General features: G+C 41.2%; 1 protein-coding gene across 1 annotated transcript in view; it reads left to right on the plus strand.

Annotated features, from left to right (window-relative positions):
* The window catches only part of SORCS3 (sortilin related VPS10 domain containing receptor 3), a 506985-nt gene that overhangs the window by 357773 nt on the left and 137061 nt on the right, over window positions 1–12151 (plus strand). Inside the window, exon 6 of the mRNA XM_006095936.3 lies at window positions 9935–9999. Coding sequence (XP_006095998.1) covers window positions 9935–9999 — 65 coding nt within the window. The remainder of the gene's footprint in view (window positions 1–9934; window positions 10000–12151) is intronic.

The following is a 12151-nucleotide window of genomic DNA, read 5'->3' on the forward strand; positions in this document are numbered from 1 at the left end:
AGGAACATTATGCTGAGTGAAATAAGTCAGTCAGAGAAAGACAAGTACCATATGATTTCACTCATATGTGGAATTGCCGGAGGAGGCACATTTCCTCCACGCCCCCCCTCCTTCTGCACATTATTAGTCTATAAATACACCTGGTCTCTCTCTCTTCCCTCTCTAAGAACTTTCCACAAAACATCCTCCCAAGCTGTCTCCTTAATGCCCTTTGCCTTTTTTTTTAATTAACTCTCTGGATTCCTCCAGCACTTCAGTCGGTACCACATGATCTCGCATCTAATTACAGGTGGCCTTGTGGCTTATCTGAGAGGCAGCCGTGGAAACCGCAGCCCTGAGAGCTCAGAGCTCAGAGTCAGCGGAGCCCGGCAGGAGCCCCAGCTCTGTTGGATGATCCTTAGTGACCTCTGCGGCCTGAGTTTGATCATCTGTGGAAAGGGAACAATGATACCTACCTCCCAAGAGTCACACAATAAAGTTAGACCATGATATGAAAGTCCTCTATAAGCTGTCAAGTGCTGGGACCACCTAGCCCATAGCTTGAAGGACACTGATCTACTAGTCAATGGTCCTTTTACTTTGCCTGGAGAACCTGAACGCTGAAGGAACAGGAGCTGATCCAGGAGTCAGGAGAAGGCCCTGGGCATTGCTGAGCAACTTTTGGGGGAGGGTATTGGTAATGACTCTCTGGTTGCAAGAAACAGTAAATAACTTGAGGTAGCGGAATTAGAGGGGGAGAGAGAATAATTAGGATTCAAGAGAAGAAATGCATTTAGATCTCAGAAAGGACCCTATCCTTGAATCTCACCCAGTATTCACTTTCTGTCTCTTATCTTTGCTTCTCTCTTCTTTCTGGCAGAACAGTTAAAGGTGTCCCAGACAAGGTGCTCCAATTCTCAGGCCAGTTTCTCAAACCTCTCCTAAAGTCTGGGGAACAAATAGTGTTGACCCAGCTTGACTTGGGATTCTAGCCCTGGTCTAATGTGCTACATTAGGACCAAGTAGTACTGACATGGACATGGGGGTCTGTACCTACGTGTCTGTGGGTCTAGGGGAGCTAGCGTTGGTAGAAGCAGGGGATTGTGATTTGGGCAGAAAGCTTTTGAACTGGATGAGATCCCTGAGTTTTTGCTGCCTTAGCATTTTCACAGGACGATCACATTTGTCAAGCAAATCACAGCTGACTGTGTGTTTGACAGATCCAATATTGCTTGCAGGATAAATGGAGAAAACAGAGGCATAACAACATAAAATGAAGACTTTGTTCACTTAATTGCCTGGAGATTAATTAAATGAATGAAATCTGTTTCACCATAATATAGAGCTTTTTTCCACATTTATCTTAAATATACTGCTGGGGTTATTAGTATTCTCACTTGTGTATTTATTCATCTACTCAACAGATATTTAATAAATGCAGAGCAAGGCACAGTGCTAGGCACTAGTGTAAAACATCACTCAATCAGATCTAGAGCCTGTCTTTAAGACTAGTCCAATCAAGAATGAGAAATATTTCAGGTGTACAGATAACTGACGCTGGGTAAGACAGACGATATTTGAATCCAGGCTCTAGCTCTTTCTCACTCTGGTTATGCAATTTGTTGTCTCAAAATTTCCATTTTCTCATTTGAAAAAAGAAACACAAGATACTGCCTATCTCAAGAGTTGTTTTAAGGATTAAGTGAGATAACATATTAAATTGATAGGAAAGATTTTGGTACATTAGGTACTCAATAAATATAGTTGCACTTTAGATAATGTGAGCACTTAATATAGTAAGCATGATAAAGTGCCAAGTGTTAACACATGGCTCTCTGTCTTCAAAATGTTTTACATGCATTTATATAGTTCATTTAGTTTTCATAAAAACAATAAGAAGGGTGCTTTTATTATCTCCTTATTGTGCTGATGAGAAGATTTGAGGCTTAGAGAGGTTCAGTGAATTGCCTGTGATCCCACAGTTACTGAGTGATGGACCTGAAACTCTAACTCAGAGAGTCTGATTCCAGAATTCATACTCTGAACTACCCTGCAAGTACATAAAAAGGAAAGGCTATTTTAGTTTGAGATTATGGAGGTTGTGTTTCAGGCTCTAATGAGTGATTCTCAACTTTGACCACACATTCTTATCACCCAGGAGCATCTAAAAGCTATTGATTGCTGGACTAGACTCTGAGCTAGAGGTCCTCAGAATGTGATCTCTGACTGTCTTGATCATATCATCTATGTATTTGCTAAGATTACAAATTCTTTGGCCCTCTAAGCCCCTTGTTCTCCCAATTAGAAACTTTGAGAGTAGAATTCAGCATCTGTGTTTTAACAAGGGAGATTCTCAGATGCTACTAAAATGTGAGAGGATTGTTGCTCCGGACGGATTAAACCAGGATTTCTGAGAGTAGGGCCTGTGCATTGATATTCAATGTTTTTAGAAAGTTTCCCAAGGGAGTATAATAGTCAGCTGGGGTCAGGAGCTTTCATGGAAAGTAGGTATTGAGCTGAGCCATAACCAGGGAATATGCAGGGTAGAACAGAAGAAATATTGCAGGTGGGGCAACAACCCGAGCAAAGACATAAAGGGGGGGGTATATTTGTGTGTGAAGTGGATAAATATATTGAGATGAGATTATTTCGTAATGTAAGTGTCTAGCTAATCAGTTCATAAAGTATTTGTACTTTGACCTTGTCTATGTCTTACCCTCGATACTGCCTTATGCTTACACCAAGATCCAGTTTTCTTATTGCTGGGAAAGGTTTCCTAATGGGATTCACATCCACCAGGAGAGAAAACACAGTTTAGCCCCGCCTCTTCTTCGTGGCAGTAAGTATGTCCTGAAGAGCCTGGGCTGAGGTTCAAATCGGATTCTAGGGCCCTGCAGCACAAGCTGGCCGTGTGTCTTTGGATAATGGTGTGACGCTCAGTTTTCTGATCTATGAAATGAAGAGATTGGCGAGATCAGTATGTTTCAAAGGTCGCTGCATCCAGCTCCCCGGGCACTGCTGTGTGTGGCTGAGCCGCTGAGGGTTCCCTATAAGTTCCCTGTGACTTAATTTATCGTAGGACTTGGAGACGGTGTTTGAACAGAGCACTCAGTTGCTAAAAATAAACCTGAAAGCCACTTGATCTTTTTCAGGTACTTCCATCAGTAACATCTGCACTTTCGCGGCAACATCTGTGAGTGGATGGTTCTAGGAGCTGGTTTCAGTGTCTCCCTGGAGGTTTGGCTCTGGCTCCTTATTTCTTGTTGTTTCCCGTGTCCTTGGACCTGGCTCAGAAGGCAGAAGGCAGAATTATTTTCTAATTTTGGAGAATAATCACCACCTTCGTCTCAGTTTCACATGATTCTTATGCACTGATGCTGGGCTTGTTAACTGTTATAAATACCTCTCCTCTGCTCCCCCCTTTGCAGCACCAGTTGAGCAGTGCACATGATAAACACTGTCTGGTGCACAGGTAGGAAAATGAGATCTCTTCTGAGCAGAAGGAACGTTTGTCTTTGAGACCCACGGGTGAGCTCAAGGCTTACACGGGCCTTATGAAGTTTGTCTGAGTGGATGAAAGTGTTATAATCTTTCATTCTACAAATATTTGTTGATAATCTACCATATGCCCAGCACTGTGATGGAAATGTTGACATAAAGATCCAGCAAAAGCCCGTGCGGTCAAAGATTATATCCCACAGGTAAAAAAAAAATTGCAATCCGGTATACTGATTACCATACTGGTGAGGAAAACAGGGCATTATATGAACCCTTATCAAGAGTTGGTTCTGGATTTGTGATGTGTAATCAATGTGGAGAGGGAGGGATTTGCCTAAACTGAACTCCACAGTAGCTAGAACTTTCTGTATCCAGTGCCTGGAAGAATGCTATAATTATTAAGATTCAACAAATGCAGAACTGAAGTATGAGGGAGGGAAGAAGGCAGGTGGGAAAGCAGAAGAGTCTATCTGTTCTGCAAATGAATAATAATAATAGCTCAAATATAATAATACTTTCTATCAGGCACTGTTCTAAGTGTTTCCTACTTAGTTCATTTAATCCCCATAACATTATGGAGTAGGTATTATGATATTCCCATTTACAGATGTGTAAACTAAACAATTATTGATATATATGTTCAAAATGTGAAAGGAGTTTGCACAGAGGGGGTTATACTGCTTCCCTTCTTGAGAACGAATGGAAAGATCCACTGGAAAAGACTAGTTTTCCCTCATTACATTTGGTTTTAGAAAAACTTTATGACAAGAGAATTTACCATTGAGGAATTTTTAAATATTCACAATGGCTTTCATAGATTCATCATACCTATTCTTGATACACTTTAACTCTATCTTGTTCAATTATTCTGTTTTATAGTTAATTGAAACCAAGAATGCAACATATCCAAACAAAGGCACTACTTTTCATTTTGCATTAGAAATAATGCATACAGTTACAATTTTTTAAATTTAGTGCTTTCTAGAAACTTTCTGGAAGTTTCCTTCCATCTAATTTCAAGGGGATACTTGCAAATTTAGCTTTACTTTGTTGCCGACATTAAGCACAGGGAGCTTGATCCATCTTATGGCTGGTTCAGTGCTAGATACTGTTGCTGGCTGTATAGTCCAACTTGTCATCACTTAGGTCTTGGAAATGAGAAGGGACTTGGATGCTTGCTATGGAAGGGGTGTCAGTGGCGATTATTAACCCACCTGGCCTATCTGAGCAGGCATGCCTCTCTTCCCCTACCCTGTACTCATGGGAGTCTCCTGGTTCCTCTTACATATGTCTCAGGTCATTCCATTCTCATAGACCTAAAGAAGAGTCAAACCCAAACCCCAAGTTTCCTTTTCTCAACTGTGTTTATTTATTTTTTTGAGGCTTCTGCAAAAATCTCCATTCATTATTCCTCTGCTATCGGCCCAACCTCATTTTTCTATTCCCAACATTTTTTCTTTCTGACTGATTATCACCAATATGAGTCATTTGCAGTTCATTTATTCTAGAGCCAACATTTTCAGAGATATTGAAAATGTACACAGAATGCATTTATATTCCCTAAAAGGACTTACGTGGTGGGCATGGGGAGAGGAGGCAATGGGACATGATGGCTATGATCCTTGCCTCTGGGAGGAATGGCTGGGTCCAAACCCCATCCCTCTCACCAGCCGGGAGAGGCAGCTTACAGGGAGGTTAAGCTCCTGGCTCAAAGCCACCTGCCTTGTTTGAGCCCTAATTTTGCTGCTTTTTAACTGTATGACTTTCAGCAAATTGCTTAAGCTCTCAATGCTTAATTGTGCCCTTTTAAAATATGGAAAAAGAATGATTCCTACTTATAACATTGATGTGAGGATTGAATTAGATTAGCATTTACATTTAAAACTGACTGACATAATACACTCAATATCTATGAATTATTATTATCATGTAAGTTTAATTTCTCTTATTATCTCCCATTTTATTGAGGATGAAAATTACATGAATGGTACCTTCCTTAAAATCTCATTTGGAGGGTTAATTAACAGAGTACTTACAAAACAACAAACACGCTGACTGACATGTAAATGGTCTCAACACCCGTTAGCATTTATCGTTATTACCATATGCACTTTTCCAAACATTTCTACACACGTATCTCTTACAACTTATATTTCATTGCTTTCTGTATCTGTGTGCACCTTTTCTTACATTAGGTTTTTAGAATGGGAACTTGTTGGGGATTTAACGTTAGGGACTCGATTGATTCTGCTTGATGCATATCAGACAGTGTGCTGGTGAGATGTGTGCTCCAGAATAGCAGTAGTCAGCAGTGTTAGGAGTGGGTGAAGAAGGGAGGAATCACTGCATGCTTATCTTTCCTGCCTTGCTACTACAGAAGGGACAGAGTCCAGGCATCCAATAAATGTATCCAGCGAAGGCAGTGGTTCTCATCTGGGGGCGATTTTGTCCCTAGGGGAAGGTTAGCAATGTCTGGAGACAGTTTTGGTTATCAGAACCATAGGGATACTCTTACCCCTATTATCTAATCTGTCAATGTGCCTAATCTTGAGCTGTGTGTGGTAGTAAATATTGAGAAAAGATAAAGAGTTTCTGATAAGTAGTATATTAATAAGAATGATTCTATTCTATTTAAACAAATAAATATACAAACACCCTCCTAAACAAAGGTGAGCTATAGTCTTGGGTGATAAACAGTGTGAAAATTGGAACTACAAAAGACCCCAACTAGCTAAACAATATAGGCAGTACAGAACAACATTGGCAGTACCATGTTCCCTGATTTCAAAGTGTGCTACAAACTATAGGAATCAAAGCTGTCTGGCACTGGCACAAAAACAGACACATAGATCAATGGAACAGAATAGAGAGCCTAGAAATAACCCATGCTTGTATGGTCAATTAATCTGTGACAAAGAGGGCAATAATACACAATGGGTAGAAGACAGTCTCTTTAATAAATGGTGTTACAAAAACTAGACAGACACATAAAAATAAGTGAAACTGGACCACTTTCTCATATACAAAAATAATCTCAAGTGGATTAAAGACTTGAATGTAAGTCCTGAAACCATGAAACTCTTATATTAAAACATAGGGCAGTGAACTCTTTGATGTCAGTCTTGGCAGTATGACTCCCTGGGCAAATGCAACAAAAGCAAAAATAAAAGGGACTACATCAAACTAAAACGCTTTTGCCTAGTGAAGAAAACCATCAGCAAAATGAATAGGCAACCTACTGAATGGAAGAAGATATTTGCAAATGATATATTTAATAAGGGATTAATATCCAAACATATAAATAACTCCTACAACTTAACATCAAAACACAATATAATAAAAAAAAATGGACAGAAGACCTGAATAGACATTTAAAGACATACGGATGGCGAACAGACAAATAAAAGATGCCCAACATCACTCATCATCACCAAAATGCAAATCAAAACCACAATGTGCTATCACCTCACACACATCAGAATGGCTATTGTCAAAAAGGCAACAAACAAGTGCTTGTGAGGATGTGGAGGAAAGGGAACTCTCATGTACTGTTGATGGGATTGTGAACTAGTGCAACACGATGGAAAATATATGGAAGGTCCTCAAAAAATTAAAAATAGAACTACTTTAGGACCCAACAAGTCCACTTCTGAGTATTTATTCAAAGATCAAAAACAGTCATTTGAAAATACATATGCACCCCTAGGACCATTGCAGCACTGTTTACAATAGCCAAGATAAAGAAGCAACCTAGGTGTCCAACAATACGTAGGTTTTAGGTGGGTGGAAGGAAGTGAGCAATCCCGGAGAAGGGAACAGTTTTAGTGCTTATTTTATTGGTGGTGTTTATCTTGTTTTAAGCAGCTAAGAGGCAAGGACTTTTCTTCTTTTGTTATAGAGCATAGTACTTGATCATCACAGCAAGGCTTTGCCATTATGATTTCAATTGGTACATGCTACCCTGCCATTGACCTTGGGAGAGGATAGAAAAATAATACCCAAGACACCTCTAATCCTGAGAATACCAACTTATTTATAAAGAAACAGGGAGGCTGCGGGACAGAAAAGATGCCCACGTAGTCTCTTATGGTGCCTGCCCTCTGCCCTCTGTGGGTCTGGTCTCAATTGAGTGTCACACTGAAATTTTGGCATCAGCATGAATAGATTGGGCTGTTTATTAATTCAATAGCACCTAACATATACTAGTTACATAGGGGCCAAGGATTTAAAGTTAAACCGACATAATCCTGCTTCTTTAAAGTTTACATCCAAGTAGGGAAGAAAACGAAGTGCAATTATGTGAGTGATGTCATCGAGCCATGCACAACATTGGTTCTCAAACTGGGCTGTGCCTAGAAATTACCTGGGAGATTTAAAAAATAGTGATGCTTTCGTCTTATCTGCAAATATTTTTACTTCATTGGTCTGGGGAGGGGCCCAGGCATCCGGTTATTTCAAAGCTTCCTCCTTGGCTCTCATGAGCAGCCAGGTTTAGGGACCACCGAGGTGAGGATGATAAAGCAGTGAGATGAGCTATGGAAGGGCTGCTGGAGGGGTGATGCCACATGATCTTGAAGGAAGGGTGAGAGGTAGCTGGAGGAGAAAGGGGGCAAGGAATGGTTAGATAGAAAGGACATTGCAAGCAAAAGAGAGAAGAGGTAGGAAGGACCGGAGCAGCTCTTGACTGAGAAGTCAGTAAGTCTCTCTAATTCTGGCCTAGTCCCTGTGTCACCTTAGATAAACATCAATTTCTCTGTGTTTCAGTTTCCCATTCCTTCATATATAGCTAATGATACCTGCTGTCTTTACCTTATGTGTTTACCCTTGGGATCAAATGAGGTGCGGCAAAATGAAAAGTTAATAAATGATCATTGGGGAAAAAATAAGGCATTGGAGGAAGACCTCATTTATTCCACTTTTTTGGAAAAAGATTTTTTATATGAATGGATTTGTTAAGTAACTGAAGTTTAACCGTTCAAAACTTAATTATTTTATTTTAACAAAAATTATTTTATTTTTCCTAACATACATCGATTGTAACCCTAATCTCCTAAACAGAGTACACTGGTACCGTTACCCCCTGGCTTCCTGTTTCCTATGCCTTCAGTCCCTCAGCATATATTTTAGTTACTGATGCTATAGTACAGTAATGACCTTAGGGCCATTAAGAAGTGTAGAGATTTATGGTGTGGAAGACTGGGTTTTGAAATCATAGGTCTTTTTCATGGGTTTCTATTTCTCTTGCTATCTAGGCATTAGCTGTTGATTTTCATCATTTAAAATAATGTTATATTTATTTTTAGAGAGAGAGGAAGGGATAAGGATAGAGAGATAAGAAACATCTATGAAAGAGAAACATCATCAATTGGCTGCTTCCTGCTTGACACCTACTGGGGATCAAGCCGAGCAACCCAGGCAAATTCCCTGACTGGGAATTGAACTGTGACCTCTTGGTTCCTGGGTTGACGCTCAATCACTGAGCCACACAGGCCGGGCTGATTCTCACCATTTAAAATTCCATGTTTTCTTTCTAACTTGCTGCTTCTTACCTGTTAAGGACTGAAAAACCAGGAAACCAGAATGATATTTAAAATAAGAGTACATAGACTATGAGTAAGAGCTTGCCAGAGAGAGTAGATTATGTGATTTCCTTAGTACACGAATGCTTTAATGTCGGTGTTGCCTTTTTTTAGCTGGTTTTCTGAGTCCTGCACTCTGGCCAGGGTATGTCATGCAGGAGACCCTGACTGGGCTTTACCAGTGCAAGGTGAGGCCCGGGAGGAATAGTCTATAAGGACTCTCAGCCTTCCTTCTCCTGGCAATTGGCAATAGACCTGTAAGGTTTCCCTCTCTGATCGTCAGGAGAATTTTGTCCTTGTCAGGCCAGATTTTGAATGTTTGTCACCAAACACTTACTATTTGCGAGGCAGGAGGAAGGGAGGCAGATCAGATCTCTCAGGGGGGCAAGAGTGCCGTAAAGCAAACAGCCAGGGCTGAGGCTAATCCACCTTCCACAGGGGACAGAACGGGAAGGGAACAGCGCATCTCTGTGGGAAGGCAGAGGAGGGGGATGTGGTAGAAGCCATCAGGTGGGGAAAGATGGGGGAGATGGAAGACAGTGGGGGAGAAAGAACCTCTTAGAAGGTGTGAGGTGGAGAAAAGGGGCAGAACAGAGATTTAGACCAGCATTCCTTTGGACTGTGTACTCTTTGATGTTTATTGAGAGTCGCCGAGTCTCTCCAGGACAACACTCTAGGACTCATGTGTTGTGACCATTACAGATGGCAGCCACTAGAGGCAGTGGCTGGGGCCCACCAGTGGTCTTGTTCTGTGGGTCCCGATGATGCAGGACAGGGCCTCTTGAGAAAAATGACATTCCCAGTAATCGCCCTGAGTGCTTCCCCTGTGTCCTCTGCCATCCTGTGGTCACTGAGCTTCTGTCTCCTTCCTTCCCCAGGTCGGTGGCCGGATTGGATAAGGAGGCGGACCTGGTGCACATGGAGGTGCGGACCACGGATGGATGTGAGTGCTGCCTCCACCAGGCTAGGCCCGGGCAGACCTGCCTGCAGCTCTCTCTCCTCCCCCAATTTGCATTTTAATGGCTTGGGAAGATGAAAAGCCCTGAGCTCCATTGCTGCCTTCTCCATCCTTATTTCCCTGAGTGGGAGAGAGTCCTCTGGTCCCAGGGGAGACGTTTCATTGAAATAAACCCTCAGGAATGAATCTTTGGGGGACGTGAGTTCATGTGATGAATTTTGAGGCTCCTGTTAGTCATTTCTGACATCCCCAGTGTAACGCGAACAGGGATGTCCGTAGCTCATCATGGCATTTTTTTCATTCACTGGGGGAATTGCAGGGGTTGCCAGCTTTAAAAAACAAATCTTTCCTATACTCGGGCTTACCCACAGAAGTAACTGGGCAGTTACTTGCAAAACTTTTTATTTATTCATTCCACAAATATTTAGGGATGGCCTACTAGGTGCCAGACATTGTTCTCGGCCCTGGGCTTACAGTGGAGCACAAGACCTATATATATTTCCCTGAAAACAGCAGAGAAACCCCAAGGTTTTGAACACATGACCCCCTTTGCACAGTTTGCATCTATGTACATCTTACACAGTTTGGACTGATGAAGTATCATTTTGCAGCATTTAAGCATTTTATTCGTCCCAAGGTTGATCATATTTATAGGGCTCTTCTCTATTCAAGAAATAAAATCAACTTAAACAAAAATATGTAAAATACATGAAAATATACTATGTATGAAATATTTAAACTGCATGAAATGGAATTAGTATATCCTAGGTCAAAATAGAGCCAAATAATCCATGAAAATGGAGGTGATCTAAGAATGCTGCCTGCTGGTGAGTTGGGGTCCTGGGTTCTGCCACCCATTAGCACTGAGACCAGGGGACCCCCTTCCCCCCTAAACGCTCTGTTTTCTGACTTCTTCTGTTATCTGAGGTTACTCACCCTTGCCCTGCCCACTGCACAGGGCTAGGGGTTGACCAAATGGAGCGAATGTTATAGAAATTATAAAATGTTGAACAAGTCTGTTTGAACGTGGCTGCAAGTGCTGGAATATCATTCAGAATACATGAAAGAAAAATGCATGTGTTGTGTGCAAACATGTGTTTTTTGAGGCCAAGCACAGATGCATGCCAGAAACATGCATTTTGGGCAATGTATTATATTTGCTTTGTTTTTGAAGCGTTAGAAAGCAATCAGCACTACTCTATGTCTGGCGCTGTGCCAAGTACTTTATTTTTCTTTCTTTCTCTGAAGCAGGCAGGAATGAGGGATGATCCATACTCTTTAACATTTTTTAATGAAAGAACTATTTAAGATTTAGGGAGATAATTTCATGTAGTCAAATTCATTGATCATAAGGATGGCTAAACATATTATCTGACTGTTACTGTTGAGAAAAAAAACACTGGAGGAAGAGTTCGATGGAAGGGTCTGAAGGAACATAGTGGGGCAGCAGGAGGAAAGCAGACAATAAATCTCAGAAGAGGACCCACAGGTCAGTTTTCCAAACAACTCTGCCTTGGCCTTGCTTCCCATGTCAATCCCTTAAAGACGTATAGGTGACCTATGGTTGTTGTAGTGTTTCAGGGTTGAAAGCAACTGTAGGGCTGTCTGATTTCCTACTTGGTGTAGTAATACCTTCTCCCCAAGCCTCTGCTGTGTGTCCTCAGGTTCCAGGAGCCCAGGCTTAAAACATACCCTTGGCTACTGCTGGACAGCTCCTATGGTTTCTTGGGGGGGGGGGTCTCTCTCTCTCTCTCTCTCTCTCTCTCTCTCTCTCTTAATAAAGTAATTTCTTACATTAAGCTTATACTTATTTTCTGAAAGTTTAGGAATTATGGTCCAAATTTGGATAAAATTTATGGTGCAGGAGTGCTGTGAAATTTTATGAGATTAAAATGCAAAGCACTAGAAGAGTTTCTGGCTTATTATCAAGAATTGAAGACAGTAGACAGAAATATACCAGGGATAAATGCCATGCACCACACTTAGGTTCAAGTATAGTATATATTAGTTCTGTTCCATGTTCTGGATTTTTTAAAATCAGTTTTTCTATAGTTAAACTGATCTTCTTTAGTCAATTGGTTCTAACACACCTTTGCTTAGAAAATGCACATAACATCACTACGTTAGCCTAATGACA

This window comes from Myotis lucifugus, unplaced genomic scaffold (genome assembly GCF_000147115.1).
Source record: "Myotis lucifugus unplaced genomic scaffold, Myoluc2.0 scaffold_162, whole genome shotgun sequence".
NCBI classification, from domain to species: Eukaryota; Metazoa; Chordata; class Mammalia; order Chiroptera; family Vespertilionidae; genus Myotis; species Myotis lucifugus.